Source organism: Anomalospiza imberbis, chromosome 7, assembly GCF_031753505.1.
Source record: "Anomalospiza imberbis isolate Cuckoo-Finch-1a 21T00152 chromosome 7, ASM3175350v1, whole genome shotgun sequence".
Classification (NCBI taxonomy): domain Eukaryota; kingdom Metazoa; phylum Chordata; class Aves; order Passeriformes; family Viduidae; genus Anomalospiza; species Anomalospiza imberbis.
The window spans coordinates 2,405,413-2,427,593 of record NC_089687.1 but is presented as its reverse complement, the minus strand read 5'-3'; the positions used below and the strand labels follow the sequence as shown (position 1 = coordinate 2,427,593).

The window sequence follows — 22,181 nt, the reverse complement described above, 5'->3', positions numbered from 1 at the left end:
GCAGAAAATGGAAGTTCTCTACAAAATCCCATTACAGCATTATTAATTTCTTCTATCAATGGCACAAACTGCTGGGAGGGACTGAGGGAACGCACTGGAAAAATAATCCCAGCTTTTTTTTCCTTCAGCAAAAGCACCATGCAAATAAACCCAAGATATATCTATATATGTAAAATAACATCATCAAGTGGTTAGAGCAGCTGATTTATTTTCCATACTGTAAGTCTAGAAGTCTCAGGGTAAAAAAAAAAAGGTTGGTTTTTTTGGGGGTTTTTTTTTTCTTTTTTTTTTTTTTTTTTTTTTTTTGCTACTGTCCACCAAGCAAATCAGGGGCTGCAAGGGGTTTTTTAACAATACAGATATTATTCCTCTCACCTTCCCCCTCTTCACTCTCAGTTCTATTCCCTGGTTTTAGGTGACATCATCCTCCATAGTTTCCACTCTACTGTAGAGCCTTTGGCTTGATCATCCTTCAGTTTTCTAGCACTGGATTCTTCTCTCCTTCTTTTTCAGAAGTGTTATCTCAGCTACAGAATTTCATACTTCCATGGCAGGCTCATCCCTACAAATTTTCCATTTTGAAAAGGTGTGAACTGCAAAAAAATTGAAATATTTTCCCAGTATATGATGAGATATCTTAGCAAATACAGATTTCCTGTTGCTCCCCCCACTGTAATCTTGGAGAAAAATGCAGCTCTTGCTATACAAAACTACACTAAAGCTTACCAAGTTTACCCCTGTTCAAGTTGCTAACTCATTTATTTTTAAAAACTATTTTAGAAAAAGAAAGCTTTCTGGACAATCAGGTTAACCTTTATATTTTGAATATTCACGGGGCAGGGTGGCAGCAGTGCAGGTGATTTGTTACTTCACTGCCTTGTTTATCTTTTTTGCAGTTCTTGCCTTGCCCGAGTTAATTGCTGCTGTGTTTGGATTTAATGAATGTACTTTGGCTCAGCTCATCTGAAGTACAGTCCTTGTTTGACCTGAGAGCCCTGAGAACAGTGATAATAGGACTAATATTAGGCTAAAAATCAACAAAATAAGTTTGGGGACATTGTGGCATGTAAAAGGAGGACAGAATCCTTGCTCTTGGAACTCCATTTGCTTTATTAGGTTGGAAATAACTTCTTTCTTCTTCCTTTGAGAAACATTCCCCTGGGTGTTATCAGAAAAAATAGAGAATGATAAAACCCTGCTTCCTGCTCGCAGGAACATCAAAGCTGGGCTTTTTTAGTCTATATTTGTAGTCTGTTCTTAGATATATTTGTAGGGCTAGAAAGTGTTTGAGATCACTGTGGAAACAAATAGAATAACACACATGGGCAAGTACATGAAAAAGGTACCTGGGCAGCAGCTGAAGGTTTTTTGTCTGAGGTGCTAATTCTATTTATGCTGCATTTTCTGTTCTGTTCTGCTCCTCTAGAACAGCGTGTTACAATTCTGGTATTTTGGTGAATGGGCCATTCTATCTATAAGTTACTCAGTCCCTGTGGTGCTTCTCTGCTCTGCTGGTTTATTCTAATAAACTGCTCCATTCCTTGTATTTCAGCACTTAAAGAGTTCAAATTCTTCTCAAATATAACACAATTTAAGTAACCTTTCTGTTACAGGCAGACTGAACCTCACCCTTCAGTTCTTTTATATATTGTAAGTTTTCTAGGGAATAGCAAAAAAAAAAAAAAAAGTGTCCTTGGCACCATGAAACTAATCTTTGCAGGCTTTCCATCAATTTTCATGACTTCAGCTTGAAAATGTTGTTACATTTCATAAAACAGTGAGAGATCACAGATTCAGTTCCCTTTGCCCTTTGTGTCTTTCCACGGTGTCAGCAACTAATCACGCAGCAAAAGCAGGATTTGGGAATGAGGGTAGCACGTGGGAAGTGTTGAAGCCTTCCCTGGAAAGGGAGGGACATGATCATTATCACATCTCAGATAAAGTATCAGGAAACCATTCCTGCAGTACAGACCCATGGGCTTGTGTCGCTCAGTTTTAGGTTTAGTGGATAAAGTTGGATGATGAACTCCCAGGAGGTTTTTTTTTAGTGATACCTGTAAGAGACAATTGCTATTCCATCCAGCACCTTTCCCCAGTGATCCCTTCCTGAGCTAAGGCCATGTTAGTCTTTAGGAGCTGTGCACTGTTCGCCCCCTTTTAATTAAAAAATTGATAGATTTTTTTTCAGTCATTCAGTCTCTCTGTTTGAGAAATGGCAGCCAGTGCTTCCAGCTCCTCCTGAGGTGAGGTTTTCCAGGCTGCACTTGAACTGTCTGATGGAATTGCTCCCACTTCTGCTGTTTCCTGTATTAAGAGTGGTTCAGAAGTTCAGATGTTGGTTTTGTTCCCCCAGTGCAGCTGTGGTGGATGGGCAGGAGTGTGAGGGATAGAGCAGCACTGGAATGGGAATACACAGATATCCAGTGGAACCTGGCTTAATGTGCCCAAACGAACTCTACTCTGTACTTAATGCCCTTTGCTTTCCCAGTGTGTTTTCCCCCCGAGCTTTCAGACCTCCTGTTCCATCCACTGCTGGAGCTTGGCTCGTGGCTTCTTTCAGCAGCACCATTTTGCTTTTTGAGATTCAGGAATTGGTTTCTGAGGACCTGGCAATTCCATGTGCACTCAGAATGGGTACAGCAGTTCCATTAGAGACCTGCTCTGCCTAATAAATTCACTTTATTGTAAATGCCAGCTGCCCTTGTCCCCTGGGAGCTCCATCCCTGTGGAGGGGGTGCCAGAGCTGCTTGGAAGCAGATGGGCTCAGGGCTGCCGTCTTTGTGTGGTTCTCCTTCTCCTCTTGCCTTTCTTCCAGCACGTTCCTGCTTTTGTGCTTTGAAGGATTAATCCAGGATTGTCCCGGTCTGCCCAAGCCTGGGTTAGTCTGGCCAGACCCATTGCAGGTGCCTGCTCAGGTGAGAAGCCCCAGCCAGATCCAAGGTCATTAAACCAACAGCGACTGCTGCCAGTCACTGATTGGAGCATTAATGAATTAAAAAATAGATGGATAAGAAAACCTGACTAGAAAGAAGACAGGAATAAGGAGGATATTTATGCAAAGTTAGTTTTACTGCAGTTGCTGAATTCTATAAAATTCAGCTTGTCTGTGGTCCTTCAAAGCTGGGCTTGGCAGCAGGAGAAAAGCAATGGCACGTGTGAGAGAAATCCAGGACTTCTGCTTTATTGCACTGACAGAACCAAATTGTTCAATCTGTTGCCTCATCTGTTTCTTGCCATAGCTGAGAGCTGTAAAGGTCAGGCCATGGCAGCACAAGGAATTTAATGGTTCCCAGGCTGCCCCTCGCAGCGTTCCCAGCTGGCTCCTGCCCCTCTCCCATTGATCCTCCAGCTCCTGCCTATTTTGGGAACACAGGCAGAACTTTGGGAAGGAGCAAGGTGGGATGCTCAGGATGGGCAGTGCTGGGCTCTGCTCTGCCTTCCTGTGCTGCTCTCCCAAGGCTCAGGTGGGAATAATCCTCATTCTCAGGAATGGCTGCTGGGTCGCATTTATTGTGGAAAATGTGGATAAAGAAGGTAATGAGTGATGTAAATAAATATGTCAAAAAACTGCTGTGGGAAACCTTTTATCTTCCAGTCTGGTCTTCAGCGTGCTGGGCAATGTAATGTCTTAAAAATGCTAAATGTATAGATAAATACAGGCAAAGTGCTTTGGCATCCTCCTGAGCCTTGCTCAGTGGATCCTCTGGATCTCCAGCTCCTCCATCTCCATCTTCCCATGGTTTTAATACATGTTAAATGGTGGAGCTTCCATGGAGGTTAATGGCACGCTCTGGGCAGTGTCTGACAAGAGAAAAAACAGAAATAAAAGGCATTTCTTGCTCCCTTCCTGTCTTTTGTTAACAGTCTTGCTTCCCAACAACCCTTCACCTTCACAGGAGCCAGGCTGGTGCTTTGTATGCCATTAACTCTGAAGTGATCTCCACCAGAACCCCAGAAGGGTTTCCTAGATGGTCACTAAATGGTCTTTAAGGTCCTTGCCAGCCCACACCATTCTGGGATTCTGTAACACTTGCCCCATAACACTTCTTGGCCTTTTTGTGGTTTCTGAGATGAACTCCCTGCTCTTTTGGCTCCTGTAACAAGATAAGAAGCACAAATGCCTTTTGGTGAATTTTCCTGGCTAAAGCTCCTGGTTTGGCGAATATTTTAATTAAATCTTCACTGCTCAGCATTCTAAATTTTCTCTGCTATTGCTATTCATGGAGAAGTATTGCCATGACTTGTTCTTCATTTCTGCAAATCTTGCTAAGTTATGCAAGTCACTGTTTGACTTCACAGAAGATCTTTGTTTTATGTTTCAACACTTGGAATGCTGCTGAACTTTCCGTGTTTTCTCTCTTTATGAAAAAGAGGGCAGAGAGGGCACATTGGTACAAGCAGTAAATGATATTTTTATACAGCCTGCGTTTATTCGTATGCCTGATCCTGCAGAATTCCATTGAATTGTGCTTCCCATCCCTCCCAGGTGCCATCCTGGGCAGATCTGAAACACAGGAGTGCATCTACTACAACGCTAACTGGGAGAAGGATAAAACCAATCGCAGTGGGATCGAGCCCTGCTATGGTGATAAAGATAAAAGGAGACACTGCTTTGCTACATGGAAGAATATTTCTGGATCAATTGAAATCGTGAAGCAAGGCTGCTGGCTGGATGACATCAATTGTTATGACAGGTGAGTTTTCCTAGGAATTTTTGAAATTGATTTGTCACTGTAAACTCTTTTGCCTCTCCATAATTTCTGCGTCATCCCCTCCACAAGCATGGCCTGAGACGAGTGAGTCTGGGAATAATTACCTTATTTTTAGATGCTTGCTTGTATTTAGGGACCAGATTCCATGTGAGTACACTGTCTTGTTTGCAGAATAATGTGTTTTACCTTCTTAAATGAACTCAGGTATTTCATTTATTCTTTTTTAATCCATTAATAATAGATTCTTGTTATTGCCCAAGATTATTGCATCCAGGATGCAAAATTCTCTCATTGATTTTTCCAAAGTCTTTAGAGTCAGAAAGTCAGCACTTTGTGTCTGCAATTTACCAGATCATGGAAGTATTTTGGCAGTTTATTAATAAGCTCAATGGCAGCTCTAAGAATATTCTAAACTTCCAGTTATTTTGTTGATAACAGATGGTCCAGAAAGAACCCACAAGCAGTAACAGCAGGACTTGGGGTTTGTTAGATGCTGACTGAATAAAGGTCATGACTCTCTTAAGCAATGGTATTGCAGTTTTTTAAATACTCTACTGGGTTTTATTGGCCCAAAACATTTATTATTTGGGAAGGCAGAGAATTAAGAAATAGATCCACAGTGGCTCATCATTAAAAAGTATTGAGGAATTATTTCAGCAATTTTTACTAAAGTCTTCTTTTGTATTTCTTAAAAGTTGAATTTTTAGAAGAAAGCCTTACAGTCCTTTCTCCCAAATCAAGTTGTCCCCCAGCCCAGGCTCTTTTCTGCTTTAATGACAGTTTAAAGCTCAGTCCCACAATCTAAAAAAAAAAAAAAAAATCCTAAAATCATGAGATTAAATCCTCCCTTGAGCAAAGAAAAGAAATTGGAAGAAGAAATCAAACGCAGGATGGATGGCAAGGAAGGAGCTGGACACTGAGTGACTGTAATTGCTCATTAGGTAACTTGTGCTAATGACACTCAGTGCTGTGTTTGTCCAGAACAGCCCCAATCTTATCTCTGGAGCGTGGGGTGCCTTTGCTGCTCGGAGCTGTGGGGGTGACTCCAAACAGCAGCAGATTCAGAACATCAAAGAGAAGAATGTCCCCTGGAGGTCACAGGACAGGGTGACAGCCAGAGCTGGCTCTAGGGAATAACCCCAAGTTTTGAAGATGAGCCCAAAACCTCCTTGACAATCCTCAGCTGTGTTTAAAATCCTTCAATATTTCTTCAGCCTTTTCCAGTTCTGCTGGCAGGTTGGCTCCTGGTTGCTGCTTTTTCTTTCCCGATGGGAATAGTTTCAGCTTATTTGTTAGCAGAATATTATTAAAAAAGCCATTCCTGCAGTTAATTTAGGGAATGAAATAAACCCTGTCCCTGAGCATAATGTAGGCAGAGGAGATTGTAGAAATTTTATCATTTCTTTCTACAAATACAATAAAATTTAGAAATTCTCCTTGTCACTTATCTCCAGCCTTGTTTGATCACTTTCTTGTCCTGTTTAAATCTAGCTTGTACTGTTCCTCAATCTGGTGGTGGTTTTCTTTAACTTGGTCTTAAAAATGACAAAAATGTGTTTCTGTTTTAATAACATTTCATTGCAGTATAAAAAAAATCAAAATCTAATTTATTTCATTAGATTTAGCTGTTACTTTGGTCACGGTCGATTTAACAAAGTTCACTTTGGAAATCTGAAAGCTGGGCACTTTTTTTTTTTGTTTTGTTTTTTGAACAAAGACAAGCCAGCTTGAGATGAATGAACTTTTCCTCTTCTCCCTTGCAGGAATGATTGCATAGAGAAGAAGGACAGCCCTGAGGTGTTTTTCTGTTGCTGTGAGGGCAACATGTGCAACGAGCGCTTCTTCTACTTCCCGGAGATGGAGGTCACGCAGCGTAAGTTCCTCCTGACAGCAATGTTCCACATCCTGCTTTTTCAGCAGCTCAGACTTTCCCAAAAGTCCTGCCTTTCCTGCCACAGGCTTCTGGTAGAGCTCTGTGCAGTGCCAGTCCATTTATTCCACTTGGAAAGGTGCTTTCCTGTAAAATCAATAAAAAGTACTTCAGCTCTTTCCAAGGGTGGGAAGGAAAGATAAGCTGAAATAATTGCCTGGTTTACGATATAAAAGTTACTGTCAAATCTTACCTTAATTACATGGTTAAGCTCCTCTAAGGGTGCAAATTGTTGGGCCAAAAACCTTCTCATCCCTGTATCCCTGTGCCAGCCTGGGGATGGTCCTTTTCTTCAATAAATCCTCTTTATCCCTCCTGCACCTTTTGAATTTCTCTGTAAATTGACACAGTAACATCTAAAAAGGGGAAAAGAATTTCCTCCCAGATCACAGGATCCTTGTGTGTTCTCCCACTCAGTTCTGTGGTTCTGAAAGAAATCAAATTAGCCAGACTTAACAAATAATTATTTTAAAAAACGACAGCTGAAAGGTGATTTGATTTCTCTTGCCTATCTTCTTCCAGTCAGCAATCTGATGGAAAACCAAGTGATGTTAATAACTGAGCTGAAACCAACAAATGTCTCATGTACCAAATAACCAGAGGAAGTTGTTTATGAAATGAAAGAACATTTTCTGTGAGATTAAAATAGCCTTTGTTGACCCAGGAGATATTGTTGTCATTTTTGTCAGTGATGCTGCTAAGGCAATAATTGACATTCTTCCCTCTCCTGCCCCAGGGGGCTGTGGCTGCCTTGGAAGCAGCTCCTGCTTCTGCAGAGCCTTTTTTGAGGTCATGTGGAAATGCCTTCACCTGGAGAACTCCTCCTTCCAGCCAGGCACAGAAGAGCTGGCAGGTTGTTGCCAAATCTCTCTATTGGTTGGTTTCAGTTCATTAGGTGATGAATTTTTGCAATCCCCTGGGAATACAAACACCCCTTGGCCCCTGTAGGCTGCTGGGGGTTGGAGGCCCAGAATTCCACTGTGCTGAGTGTGGCTCTGGGATCTGAGCTATTCCCCTGCTTTCCAAAGTGCTGCCTTTTAACCAGGTGTTAGTTTGTGCTGGCTAATCAGGTACTGGGAGCCTGCTGTGATGGTGGCAGCAGCTGTTAGAAAATCAGGCTGCTGCACATTTCAAACACTGCCCGGTTTTGTTCCTTAAAAGCTGTGTCTTTTTTCCCTTCAGCAACTTCCAATCCTGTTACACCGAAGCCACCTCTGTTCAACACCCTGCTCTACTCCTTGGTGCCTATCATGGGAATTGCAGTGATTGTGCTCTTCTCCTTCTGGATGTACAGACATCACAAGCTGGCCTATCCTCCAGTGCTTGTTCCCACCCAGGTGAGCCCCTGCTGCAGGATTTGGGGTTTTTTAAGGGCCAAACCATTCCTCAAGGGGATCTGTTTCATGGCTGATCTCTCTGTTCCCCTCCTGATTTCGAGGTCCTAACGCTTGCTGTCCCCTAAAGCAGAGAATTAAGCTTTACTTAAACAGCCTTATTAATTATTCTTTGATGAATAGATGAGCAACTGCTTCATGTTTTTATGCATCTCTTTGTTTGGGATGAGAAAAACTGAACACAGAGGGCAAAGACACAGTGAAGGCATGCTGAGGGTTGAGCTGTAATGCTTAGATGGAAACAAAAAAAGAGTTGCCAGTTCATCTTGGCCATTTGAGGTGTTCAGAAAAGAGCAGCTAAGAGAGGATGAGCTGGTTTTAAGGAAGCCTGGAACTGGGATACACGTGTAGGGAATGTTAAGAAAATCTTGGTAGCTCAGCTCATGCATTGTGATTCTTGTCATCTTTTTCCTCTTGTTTATGTATTTTCTGTTTTATCTTGAAACGTTTCTGTTTTAGGGGTGTTGGTGTTTGTGTTTTACGTCAAAAGGATGTGGTTGAGGGCTCTGCACTTGAATGTAACCTGGCCATTGTGCATCCAGACAAACCTTCTGGGGCTCCTGTGTGTGCAATTCCTGCTGTTGGGAGGCTCCAGCTGATCCTGGAGCTGTAATTAGCTCTAGCACTGGAATTCCTCTTGCTTCATTTATGTCTGGAGATCCAACTGACATTAGGAGGCTTTTATGGAAAGAGTTAAAACAGGAAATTCTGTTTCAGAAAAGATTAGGAAAATGTGGTTCTGGAAATGAAGAGAGAAATGATTTGGATTTTTGCAGTAGGAATTAACTTGAGCTTCTAACTCAGTGCAGTGACCAGAATACATGACCTGTCCTACAGTGATGTTATTTATGATTAAAATGAAAACTCTGGTTATTTTGGGTAGGATTGCCAAGGATTGATCTCTGTGTGCTCCAGCTCCTGGGATATTTCCAGTGCTGCTGCTTGACAGGAGGGTGCTGCAGGAAGCAGCATTGCCTGGGGTTGATAACTCAAGTGTTTTGGTTTCAGTTTCTCAGTAATAGATAAGAGGAATTTGGGGAGAGGCAGTGGCCATATGTTGTTGCCAAATGAAAAGAACATAATTTAGAGGAAAAAAGTCTGTTTGCTGTCCTTGCAGAGAGGATTGCAGCTCCTCAGACTCCCTGCAATCTGTCAGCATAATTAATTCATCCAGCTCCCATTTTATGGATTTGGGACTTTACATCAACCCAGTGGTCTTTGCTGGGAGAGCAAATTCCTAACTGCTAATTGTGGGGATAATTCCAGCGTGGGATTGACTTCCTGAAGAAATTTAGTCATGGATAAAGCCATGGAAAAGCAAATGAATGTTAAATATGTGTGGGGTATCAAGAAGTTGAATTCTGATTCTCCCTTCTGTTGCTGCAGTTTTTTTTCCTTGGATTGTGTTTGGGGCAGGATGGACACCTACACTTTTAATAAATAGGGTAATCAGCTGTTGTGTTCATGCTCAGATTGTATCTTTGGGATAAATGTACCTTGGTGCTTGTGGGGCAACAACATTTTCCTATCTTGTGGTGAACAGGCATTAAGACTCCTGTGGAAAGTCAGGAAAAGCCACTTGTGCCTGAAAAACTACCCAGAATTATTATGTAAATCCAATGTATAAACACTCTCCCTTATGCAGCAGAGCAGTGGTTCCCACTTGAAATTTAATTACAGCTGGTTGGAACAGGAGACAGGGGAAGCGGGAAGGGAGGGAAAGTATTGGGAACTTTATAACCACAAATAAACTCTGAAATGTTTGTGCAATTAATCTGTTAGTAGTATATTTAATAATTGGGGCAGGAGTGAAGCTTGTAGGCGAATGGATTTGGTCTAATTCTTTGTGTAGCTGTGGTAGAATGGACAGGTCAGGTGTACAGCAGGAAGAACAGAGATTGCTCCATGTGAGATCCAGAAAAAAGTTATCCCTTTTTCCTTGGTTTATTCCCAGAAACAAGGGGAATACTGAGCTGGTACCAAAGTTCCAGGAAAAAAATGAAAGGATGGATGAGGAATAAGCAAAAGATAAAAATGAGGAAAAATAAGCAGAAGATAAAAATGGAGAATGAGAAATGGTGAAAGAATTTGGTGATAAGTAAAAGATTAGAGAGCAAAGGGAAAGAAATAGTTTGGAATATTTGAAAAAAAAAAAAAAAGCAAGAAATACACTGTAAGAAATGTTTGAACCTATAATGAGACATAAAGGAAAATTAGTCTTGGCTTGTTTGTGCTGCTCACTGTGCCTCACTGCTCTGTGGGGAAGTACCCAGTGAAAGCTGTCAAATTCCATCAAATCTGTCACTTTCTGTGTTCTCCAGCGAGTTATTAACAAATCCATGTTTGCTGAATACATCTGTGTGTATGGAAAACACTTAGGGGCTGTTCTGTCTCCTTATTTCTATTTGATTCAGCAAACATAAATCCATCATCTGATAGAATTCATCCAAAGGATCAGATTGCTATTTTAAATATTTGAATGAATGTGTGCAGTATTCTGCAGAAAGAAGTGCTGGGACCTGGTTCCTTTTCACTGGGGGACGCTGGGTCTGGAGTTAGGTGTAATCCAGGTTTCTCCCCAAACATTCCCAGCAAAACTGGAGTGAGGATGGCAGGGAGCTGCTCTGTGGTGCTCCCTTCCTCCTGACAAGCCTTGAGCTGGGGCCAGAGCTGTCAGTGCAGGCTCCAAGGGGCTCTTCCCACCCTGGCAGCTGATGGGTGCCACTGTCACCCCTCCCACGGAGCTGCCACCAGCCCCACTTGGGTTTGGCAGCTCCCCCCGTGTCCCAGCCCCCCAGGAACAGGGAATCATTCACCTCTTGGACTTCCCTGGGTGCCCAGCTTGGCAGGATTTTCCTGCATCACAGTTGCTTTTTTGGCTTTGGGTTGGTTTTGAAGTAGTAATTGTGTTGAGAGGCTTGAGAAAAGGCTTTGCAGATTCACTTCTTGTCTTTGTGACCTGTGTTGGGGATTTCTTCTGAAATGGTCCAGCTCTCTGGGGTCAAAGAAAGGTTTGAATTTCTGACCACAGGAATTCATAAATCTACCTGATGCACTTGAAATTTCTGGGATGATCTTTCCACCCTGGGAAAATCCCAGTTTCCTGCTGAAGAAGGAAGAACTAAATCAGCTGTTCAGGTTTTTCCCATTTAGGTCTTCCAAAAGCCACTTTTTTTTTTTTTTTTCTTGTTGTTGTTACAGATATTTTAATAGAAACATTTCAACGCTAAAAAAATGCAAGGGAGAGGTGTTTTTTTTTTTTTTTTTTTTTCAATGATTGAATCCAAACCTGGGAAGATTAATGGCTACTTGAAAACACACACTGGGAGAAGCCAGGTGCTTACAGAAAATGGGAAAAGAGATTGGAAAGTTACTGCAAATCAGGAGCTCTGAATGTGTAGCGGGTGAGGAGCTTGAAACTGGATCCTTTTTCCATTTCCTAATAGGATCCATGGGCTGGTACAAGTTAAAATCTGTAACAGAGGGAAAAAATTGTGTGAAAACACCCAAAAGCCACGTGCAGCTTTTACAGATCAGAAAATGGTTGTGGGTAGCCCAAATTTTGGGAAAAACCCACATTACTTAGGGTTTTATTGGTCTAATTGGTTCTAAATATTGTAATAGACCCATTAGGGTTGGTTTTCAGGCAGCATAAACAGCAGTGAGTGTGTTTATGTACATTTGTGTGGGTGATAGGGGTTCTGAGGGGGGTTAACTGCTCCCAGTTTTTGTTTATCAGAGGCAATTCCTGACATAAATCTCAGATTTGCATTTCTTTTGTAGCCTGATACCCTTTAACTGGTGCCTCTTGGATTTCTGCTGGGAGCCTGAGGTGATGCTCTGTGGGCTGAAGGGGAGGACACTGGTTTATAATCCAGAGGTGTTAATGGGCATAAATACATCCTTGTAAAGTTTCCACGTGTGTGGAATTTATCAGTGTGTGGGGGAAGCTGATCCCTCGAGGGAGGGGTGAGAGGTTTGGGACAGGGCTCATTTCTCAGAGCTTCATTTTTGCAGTTTCTCATTATGGTCAGAGCACAAAGGTTGAATTCATACATATTTCTGCTTATTGCTGAGGAATTTTCATAATTCTCCAGAGCTGGAGAACTTTAATAATGAATAGGCCTGGAAAAAAAAATACTTTCAGCCCCTTGGGGTGGGTTTTGCTCTGCTCTGGAGCTGCCCTGACCGATGGTGGAGGAGATTCTGGTGGATCCCAGTGCTCAGAGTTCTGTTACAGGTTTATGGAATGAATCCTCCTGGATTAATTATTGGTATTAATCCGGTATGAATTATTTGGAGAAAGGGAAATTTGTGCTCAGAACTCTCCAGGCACAGGGAAAGGCTCCCGCTGGCCCTGTGCTCTGGAGCATCCTGAGGGTGTGAAGGCAGAGGGGGAGAAGGGAAAGGCAGCTGGAGACTGGGGCTTGAATTCCCTCTCTTCCAACATCCATCCCATCCGGGTGTAAAGGAGAAAGGAGATGGCTCAGGTGAGTCACAGAACCCTGGAACAGTTTGGGTTGGATGGAAACTCAAAACTCATCCCATCCCACCCCTGCCATGGGCATGGACACCTTCCATCACCCCAGGGACACCTTCCATCACCCCAAGGACGCCTTCCATCACCCCAGGGACACCTTCCATCACCCCAGGGACACCTTCCATCACCCAGGGACACCTTCCATCACCCCAGGGACACTTTCCACTATCCCAGCCTGCTCCAGGGCTCATCCAGGCTGGACTGAGACACTTCCAGGGATCCAGGGGATCCAGGGGCAGCCCCAGCTTCTCTGGGAATGCTGTGCCAGGGCCTCCAGTCCAAAGTGCAGGAGGAGGAACGGAGGCATCTCCACGGAGGTTGTTCAGCAGAAGGGACGAAAGCAGCACGAGCAGCGGGTCATTGCAATCCTGGGACGTGCCTCTATCCTGGAGTCTGTTCCACACTATAAACTCCTCCCGGGATTGGTGGAAGGAGTCTTCAGTATTGGGATTTATCTCTCTCAGTACCTGCTGCGTGCAGAGCGTTGGAGTTCCCCTCTCTCTGTGGATGTATCCATCAGGGTTGGTGCCGGAGCCCAGGTCCAGTGCCGGTCGTTGATCAGGTCCGGTGCCGGTCATTGATAAGTTTGGTGCTGTTCACTGATCCGGTCCGGTGCCATTCATTGATCCGTTTAGGTGCCATTCACTGATCCGGTCCGGTGCCATTCATTGATCCGTTTAGGTGCCATTCATTGATCCGTTTAGGTGCCATTCACTGGTCAGGTCCAAGGTGCCATTCATCTGTTTAGGTGCCGGTCACTGATCCGGTTCTGTGCCGTTCACTGATCCAGTCCGGTGCCGGTCACTGGTCTGGTGCCGGTCACTGGTCTGGTGCTGGTCACCGGTCTGGTGCCGGTCACTGGTCTGGTGCCGGTCACCGATCCAGTGCCAGTCACCGGTCCGGTCTGGTGCCGGTCACTGGTCCAGTGCCGTTCACTGATCCGGTGCCGGTCACCGATCCGGTGCCGGTCACTGGTCTGGTCTGGTGCCGGTCACTGGTCCGGTCCGGTGCCGGTCACCGATCCGGTGCCTGTCACCGATCCGGTGCCGGTCACTGATCCGGTCCGGTGCCGGTCACTGATCCGGTCCGGTGCCGGTCACTGATCCGGTGCCGGTCACTGGTCCGGTCCGGTGCTGGTCACCGGTCCGGTGCCGGTCGCTGATCCGGTCCGGTGCCGGTCACCGATCTGGTCCGGTGCCGGTCACCGATCCGGTCCGGTGCCGGTCACCGATCCGGTCCGGTCACTGATCCGGTCCGGTGCCGGTCACCGATCCGGTCCGGTGCCGTTCACTGGTCCGGTCCGGTCACCGGCCCGGTGCGGTGCCGGTCACCGATCCGGTGCCGTTCACCGATCCGGTGCCGGTCACCGATCCGGTGCCGGTCACCGGTCCGGTGCCGTTCACCGATCCAATCCGGTGCCGGTCACCGGCCCGGTGCGGTGCCGGTCACCGATCCGGTGCTGGTCACCGATCCGGTGCCGGTCACCGATCCGGTGCCGGTCACCGGTCCGGTGCCGGTCACCGATCCGGTCCGGTGCCATTCACCGGTCACCGGTCCGGTGCCATTCACCGGTCACCGGTCCGGTGCCGTTCACCGATCCAGTGCCGGTCACCGGCCCGGTGCGGGTCCCGCCCCCGTTGGCCGTTCCGTTGCCAGGGAGCGGGATTCCCGCGGTGCGGCGCTGCCCCCTGGCGGGCGGCGGGAGCACTGCAGGCAGTGTGTCCCACGCCGGCGCTCTGGGATTTCGCCTCTGAAGTCCCACGTGTCTGTGCTGCTTGCACTAACACGGCTCTGTACACCTGCAGTGGGCGTTTCTCGATGCGATTAGAACATAATGCCGTTAATTTTCTATGGAATAATCTTGTTTTCCTCATTTTGCTTTACTAACAGCGCTGCATTTCTTTGTTGTTTTAAATTATGTATTTCTGGTGTGGGAAAGTTTTGCTGTCCCCGTGAATATTCCTGTCATTAACTCGCAGATAATTGACTTTGTCTCTTCTAAGCTGATTTTGCATCCCATTCCTGGTGTAAATAGTAATTTCTCTTGCCTGTGTTTTTTCCCTCTCTGCAAGCACGCCTTTCATATAATGATTGAGGTAAGAGGATGTTTGTTCCTGGCTCTGGGGCTTTCTGGGGATGTGGGAGACGTTGTTTGCTCTGAATTGTGATTTCTCAGTATTTTGGACAAGTCATCTGTCAGCATGTGTGGTTTAAAAATGCATCTTTAGCCTGTGGTTCGTGGATCTCCTAAAATTCCCTGGAGTTGCTGAGTGGTGGGGTCAGGATGCACAGTCAGGGATGGATCCTGGAGCTCAGGGCCAGGGGGATCCATCAGCCCAGCCACAGGGATTTTCCTGGAAGCAAAGGGCACATCCCACCCACCTGGGCCCTGTCCTTGGCTCTCCCTTCCCATCTCCCCCCTGGCACAAATCCATTGCAGCTCTGGGGGCTCCACGTGCTGATCTGGGATTTTGTGGGGTGCAGGAACTCACAAAAATGAATCATCTGGAGAAAAATAAAAATATTCCTTCAACACTCAGTCTTTTCATTTTTCCCACTGACCAGGAGATAATTGTATTTATATTATTTATATTTATATTTACTCCAACACTGGGACCCCTTAATTCACAAATTGGGCCATTCCTGCTCAGCTTTTTAATGGAATATTGAAAACATCCAGATTTGAGGTGTGATAAAAACGCTCAATTCCTGTCATCATTAAAGGTCTCTAATTAATGCCTGAAATACCTTGGAAATGCAGTTTAGAAGGAAATCTAATGGTTTCAATGTATTAAAAATTTAAATATTTGAATATTTTCCTGAATGTTATGTCTCTGTAAAGAGTTCCCAGAGTTCCTTGGATCTCTGTTCCGTGCTTGGCCTCCTTGTCCCTGTCAGGGGTGCAGGGCCCAGCCTCCAAGGAGCTGCTGTTCATGGATTTGAGTTCCACAATTGCTGAGCTGCTCTCTGATCTCCAGACCCATTTTTGAGGACACTTAAGGAACCCCATTCCTGGAAGTCACCCTTCCTTAAGGAAGATTTCCCCCTGTGACTCAGTCCGAGGGGCAGGAAAAGGGAATTGGGCCCTGGATTTTTGGACAGCTGGGAAATTTGGAGGCCCAATTTATCCCTCTGCCATCCCTGCTGGCACTGTGGCCTTGGCACCACAGAGATCGGCCCCAAAGCCACACAGGAATAATGGGGTTTCTGGAACATGAAACAGTTTTCCTTGGAAATATTGTCAGGGAATGTTTCCGTGTAAAATCAGTCCCTGGAGCTGCAGAGTTTGGAGTTAGATTTTAACCAAGGTGTTCAGAAAAAATCAGGGAAAAAAAAAACAAACTTTTCCTTCCAGTTGTGTTAACAGCAGGAATTCTGCTTCCCACGTGGAAAGGCCGTGGCAGGTGCTGGGAATGTGGTGAGGAGAGCCAGGGATTTGTAGGAAATAGGGAAATTGGTGTATGGGAAGTGGTGTGGCCTAATGGGGAATTAGGAGAGCACCAGGTTTCCCTGCCACTTTCACTGCCAGCTCTTAGCAGAGATGCTGGAACTGGGTTCAGCAAATCTTGGAGGTGTTTGGTTTTCCTGGTGGTTGGGGAAGAATTCAGGCACCAAGTGCTTCCAAATCCCAGCAGTTTATTGGGAGGAGGGCGTGGGAAGGAAGGGGAATCCAAGCCACCAGAGCAAAGGGGGATTTGGGGTTATTTCCCACCAATTTCTCTGCTTCAGGCAAGGCAGGAGGTTCTGAGCTTGAACAGTTCATTAAATCAGGGTTGTCTGGGGGGATACATGTGAGCATCTCGTTCCCACTTCCTCTTCTAACAACAACAAATTGGATTTACAAATAGTTATTTAGTACAGTTTGTATTTTACAAATTGAGGGCACTGCTTTCCCTGGTGCCTGGAATATTCCAAGAGGGCTCTGGCAGGGAATGAAAGGCACCAAGGGAGGGAAATCTTCACTCTCAAACTTTTCTGTGCTGCAAATGTTGATGCCACAACTTCAAGCGCCTGTCGCTGTCACAGTGACAAAAGGATTTCCTCCTTTTTGGGGACAGTGTTGCAGTGTGTCTCTAATTTGAATTTCAAATGCTATTTATTCTTTTTCTAGATAGTAATTTGTGCAGTGAGGTTCCTCTGCTCTGAATCTTTCTCTGGAACTTGTTCTTTTAAATTTATTTGTTGCTGTAGAAGAAAGCAGAGAGTGGATGTTTATTCCTGCACCGAAACTATCAGGACTTGTATTCTCAGCACTTGTCTCCATTCTCCCCATAGAAAAGGGTTCTTAACCCCACGGTTTGTCACAAAATGTGTCTTTAACCTGCACAGGATTTTATGGTTCTGATGGAAGTGCTCAAACCTTTAACTCTTTATTGAGCGCTCTCCTCTCTCTTGTAGAAGCGACTCCTCTGGTGGTTTTCATTCTCTTGAAAACAGCTTTTCTCTTTGGGGAAAACAGAGGAAAAAGGGGGTGTTTTGGAGGGTTTTTGAAAACTTTGGGTTGGTTGTTGGAGTTTTTATAGAGGGACAAGCTAATCCCACCTGGAGGGAAAGGGCCAGCCCAGAAGGAAGCAGAGCTTTGGCAATAAAATTGAGAACTTGCTTGTTCTGTTCAGATGATGTGATACAGCAAAACAGAAAGCCCAGGGTGTGCAATAAACTGTCCCCTCCCCTTTCCCAGGAAGGAGAATGGTCCCAGGCTGTAGTGTGGGATATGGGAATGGGGTTATGGGTCCATGGATTGCCTTTGGGAGCTCTGTCTCACCTCCAGTTGCACAAATCCTGCAGGACAGGAGCAGATCACCTCTGCGATGTCATTCCAGCTCATTTCTGGGTGCTGGGATTTCAGGAGCTCACTGGCAAAGTTGGGAGCAGGGAAATGGGGCAGGAGGGGCTGACCCCAGGTGTGCATCTGCAGGGTTCAGAGGTCCCGCACTTCAGATAAACACCAAAACCTTCAGTGCATCCATGGGACTCACTGCAATTCCAGCTCTCAAAAATATAACAAGTAAAGCTTGATTATCTTTGTTCCTCAAATTTTGCTGAGCTTTCTTCCCACCTGATTAGACTAATCCTTAATTTCTGCTGTCTTTTCTCACCTGATTCCATTATTCCCTAATTTCTGCTGTGCTATCCTAAGTGATCACATTATTTCCTAATTTCTGCTGTGCTTTCCCACCTGATCCCATTATTCCCTAATTTCTGCTGTGTTTTCCCACCTGATCCCATTATTCCCTAATTTCTGCCTTGCTTTCCCACCTGATTCCATTATTCCCTAATTTTTGCCTTGCTTTCCCACCTGATTCCATTATTCCCTAATTTCTGCCTTGCTTTCCCACCTGATCCCATTATTCCCTAATTTCTGCTGTCTTTTCCCACCTGATCCCATTATTCCCTAATTTTTGCCTTGCTTTCCCACCTGATTCCATTATTCCCTAATTTCTGCTGTCTTTTCCCACCTGATCCCATTATTCCCTAATTTCTGCTGTGCTTTCCCACCTGATCCCATTATTCCCTAATTTCTGCTGTGCTTTCCCACCTGATCCCATTATTCCCTAATTTCTGCCTTGCTTTCCCACCTTATTCCATTATTCCCTAATTTCTGCCTTGCTTTCCCACCTGATCCCATTATTCCCTAATTTCTGCCTTGCTTTCCCACCTGATCCCATTATTCCCTGATTTCTGCCTTGCTTTCCCCACCTGATCCCATTATTCCCTGATTTCTGCCTTGCTTTCCCACGCGATCCCATTACTCCCTGATTTCTGCCTTGCTTTCCCACCTGATTCCATTTTTCCCTGATTTCTGCCTTGCTTTCCCACCTGATCCCATTATTCCCTGATTTCTGCCTTGCTTTCCCACGCGATCCCATTATCCCCTGATTTCTGCTGTCCTTCCCTGCTGGTCAGGTGGCTCCCTGGTTGCTGCTGTGCTGTCCCAGCCTGTTGTCCGGGTGTGGTCCATCCCTGCTGAGCGTGTCTCCAGTCCCATTTCCCATCCCGGGCAGCAGGGCTGGCCTTTGTGCCTGGATGTTTGGGACTTGCTGCGGTGGGGTTTGGCTGGGTGGTCCCAGGCTCTCCCCGTTTACAATCCTTTACCTGTAGCGCTGTCAGGGGTGATGTGAGTGAATGTCATTAACGAGAGCAGCATTAATTAATGGTCTCTCCTGATTGCAGGATCCTGGGCCTCCCCCGCCGTCTCCCCTGATGGGTCTGAAGCCGCTGCAGCTCCTGGAGATCAAAGCCAGGGGGAGATTTGGGTGTGTGTGGAAAGCTCAGCTGCTCAACGAATACGTCGCAGTCAAAATATTCCCCATCCAGGTGAGCAGAACTCTTGGGGTCCTGGATTTTTCCTCAAATTAAGCAACTTCTCTTGGCCCATAATTCTGTAAATCCAAGTGTGAATGGCCTTGAGGTGTAAAAGATGCAGGAAGAGTTTTAATGATTTAAAATAAGTATTTTACTGCAGTCAACACATTACTGAAGCATAAACCCTGTGAAGTGTGGGTTTCTAGTCATAAAAATATTCAGCATCTGTAGTTTTAAGCAGCTCTCACCCACCTCTTGACCAGTTAATAATCAAATTAAATTGTACTTAGAAGGAATGTCCTGAAATGCAAGCCCTGGAGTGATTGTTCCAATTAACCATGCCTCAGTTAAGTGCCGCAGCACTCATTGCCCAGCAAGTGCCCTCGCAAAGCCGTGGCTTGCGTTAAATGGGTTGAAGAATTTGGAGAGCACAGGGTGATGCAGGAGGGTGATACTGGGATGGGTTTTACAGTGATTAAAGCACCCCTGCTGCTCGAGGTGCAGGAATTTGCTCCCTCACAGTGATCCAGGGGCTGCCTTGCAGAGTAAACACTGCAGGCTCTCGTTATTTCCCAGAAACTCCAGGTACTTTTTGACCAACCATTCCCAAACTCCGGTACCAAACTCCCCCAGGGCCAGCCCCTGATATCCCATTTTTTGGTGGATAACTGGGCCTGTGCTGCTGTGCTCGCAGGACAAGCAGTCGTGGCAGAACGAGTACGAGATCTACAGCCTGCCCGGGATGAAGCACGACAACATCCTGCAGTTCATCGGCGCCGAGAAGCGCGGCTCCAGCATCGACGTCGACCTGTGGCTCATCACCGCCTTCCACGAGAAGGTGGGGCTGGCCTGGCTGAGGCAGGGGACAGCAGCCCCAGGAAAGGGTCGCACACGTGCAGCTGAGGCAGGAGGGGAAGGAAATTGGAAGCAGCTCTCACTTTGCTGCTCGCTTTCCACTGGATGTGAACTCATTGCAGGTCGTTTGAGACAGCTGAGAAAGTCGTCGGCAGGTTTTACTGATAGAGGAGTTGTTTTAGGAGACAAACAAAAATTAGTTCTGCCTTTTATTGGCTTTTTAGAATATGCCTATTTTAATATCCCCAATCTAAACCTGCCTAAAATACATAACCTCCTATCTTGCAGAGATTTTTTGGGGGTTATTTTTGGTTCACTTGTTGGTTGATAAGAATAAAAACGAAGTGATACAGACCGATTCTATTGTGACAGCAAAAGGAAGAAACACAAATACAATTAATTAAGAGTACATTCAGTTTTAAGTTGAATAATTTTGATTTCTTTATATTTGTTTAGCGTGTGTTCCACTCTGAAAATCTCTTCAGATTTGTTCAGAGTGTGTGTTCCACTCTGAAAATCTCTTCAGATTTGATCAGAGTGTGTGTTCCACTCTGAAAATCTCTTCAGATTTGATCAGAGTGTGTGTTCCACTCTGAAAATCTCTTCAGATTTGTTCAGAGTGTGTGTTCCACTCTGAAACTGTGGTGTGGAATGATTTCATCTCTGTTTATTCAGAGTATTTCACTCTGAAACTGCTGTTGGTCCATAAAGAAGGACAAGCAAAGGTCCTACAGGTAGGAATTGCAGGTTTTCCCTGGAGGAGTGAGGCTGAGCTGGGTGTGTGGCTGTTTTTCTGCAGGGGTCCCTGACAGATTTCCTGAAGGCCAACGTGGTGTCGTGGAACGAGCTGTGCCACATCGCCCAGACCATGGCCCGGGGCCTGGCCTACCTGCACGAGGACATCCCGGGGCTCAAGGATGGCCACAAGCCAGCCATCTCCCACAGGTACTGCTCTGGGAATGCAGGGACACATGGCAATCCTGCAGGCAGCCCATCACCACCTTTTGTCCTGCAGGAATTCCTGGATCTCCCCTCCAAGGCGCTTTTTTCCCCGTGTTATTTCAACAAAGTTGCAGTCACTGCACACTTGGACTGCAGCATTCTCATTCCATCTCTGTATCCCACATGCATCATCCATATCCCTGTGTATCCCTACATCCCTAGATCCATCATACAGCTGTATTTATTTTAAAAACAAGCACAAAATTGCAGTTCCAATTACTGTCTCATTTATTCCCATAAAGGTCTGCAAGGGCACTCCAAGGTTTTATGACTATTATTTTGTTGCTGAACTTACCTGTTTATTTATCATTTTCTTGCCTTCCGTACCATAATGTTCCTTGTTTTATGCTGTTCCTTTTTCCTTAGAGTTTTATCTGTATTTCGTGTTCTAGATCTCTAATTTGTGGTTTTTTCTTGAACTTGAAAGGGACATCAAAAGCAAGAATGTGCTGCTGAAAAACAACCTCACGGCTTGTATTGCTGATTTCGGACTAGCTTTAAAGTTTGAGGCTGGAAAGTCTGCAGGAGACACCCATGGACAGGTAAACCCTGAGTTATTTCCAGGAATGATCCAGCTGTTACCTGGATGTGAACGGGAATTCCCCCTCAAGCTCTTTGCATGGCCTATCCCCCCCTTTTATCCTGACTGGACAATTTGGACAAGAACTTGAATTTTGTAATATTTTATGAATTATTTAATTACTATTCAGAAACGGAGGGATGAAACTTCCCAGATTCAATCCTAAGGCAGGAGCAACCACGACCGCATTTAATCTGGGACAAAGCAGGGATTTAATGTGGCAGCAGGCAGGGTGGTGCCCGTGCTGGGGATGATTGTGGGCACAACCGTGGGTGTTTTGGTGCCCTTGCAGGTGGGCACCCGCAGGTACATGGCTCCCGAGGTGCTCGAAGGTGCTATCAACTTCCAAAGGGACGCGTTCCTGAGGATAGACATGTACGCCATGGGACTGGTGCTCTGGGAATTGGCCTCGCGCTGCACGGCCGCCGACGGTGAGCGACCTTCCCCGTGGGACTGCCCTGGCAGCTGGAGCTCCCTGGCATCCTGGGAGGTGCCCAGCTCATGGCAGGGTGGGGCTGGATGGGCTGTACATCCCTTCCAACCCAAACCACTCTGGGATTCTGATCACGGCCTACATTGCCAAAGTGGCAATCTTCCCTTGCCCTTTTCCCGTCCCCGTTCAACCCGTGTTTCCCCCTGCAGGCCCCGTGGATGAGTACATGCTGCCTTTCGAGGAGGAGATTGGCCAGCACCCCTCCCTGGAGGACATGCAGGAAGTTGTGGTGCACAAAAAGAAGAGGCCTGTCCTAAGGGAGTGTTGGCAGAAACATTCTGTAAGTGTGACCCAACCGACTTGGAATCCCACCTTCTGTCCGTGCCGTGTGGTGTCCATCACACTGGGGTTTGGGAGAGGTTTCATAAC

The 22,181-nt window shown here is 45.7% G+C and overlaps 1 protein-coding gene and 1 long non-coding RNA gene across 3 annotated transcripts in view; one reads left to right on the top strand and one right to left on the bottom strand.

The window, feature by feature from the left end:
• Window positions 1-22,181, top strand: part of ACVR2A (activin A receptor type 2A) — a 51,164-nt gene that overhangs the window by 25,368 nt on the left and 3,615 nt on the right. The window contains exons 2-11 of one of the 2 annotated variants that reach the window (XM_068195131.1): window positions 4,487-4,694; window positions 6,476-6,585; window positions 7,825-7,979; window positions 14,649-14,672; window positions 18,751-18,894; window positions 19,577-19,720; window positions 20,537-20,682; window positions 21,167-21,281; window positions 21,612-21,750; window positions 21,962-22,092. In XM_068195131.1, coding sequence (XP_068051232.1) covers window positions 4,487-4,694; window positions 6,476-6,585; window positions 7,825-7,979; window positions 14,649-14,672; window positions 18,751-18,894; window positions 19,577-19,720; window positions 20,537-20,682; window positions 21,167-21,281; window positions 21,612-21,750; window positions 21,962-22,092 — 1,316 coding nt within the window. The remainder of the gene's footprint in view (window positions 1-4,486; window positions 4,695-6,475; window positions 6,586-7,824; window positions 7,980-14,648; window positions 14,673-18,750; window positions 18,895-19,576; window positions 19,721-20,536; window positions 20,683-21,166; window positions 21,282-21,611; window positions 21,751-21,961; window positions 22,093-22,181) is intronic. The other variant, XM_068195132.1, reaches the window with a different exon arrangement.
• On the bottom strand, window positions 4,484-7,831 carry LOC137476781 (uncharacterized). Its single transcript, XR_011000576.1, has 2 exons — window positions 6,836-7,831; window positions 4,484-6,729 (listed from the first exon to the last, which is right to left on the bottom strand). It is a non-coding gene; the product is annotated as an uncharacterized lncRNA (long non-coding RNA).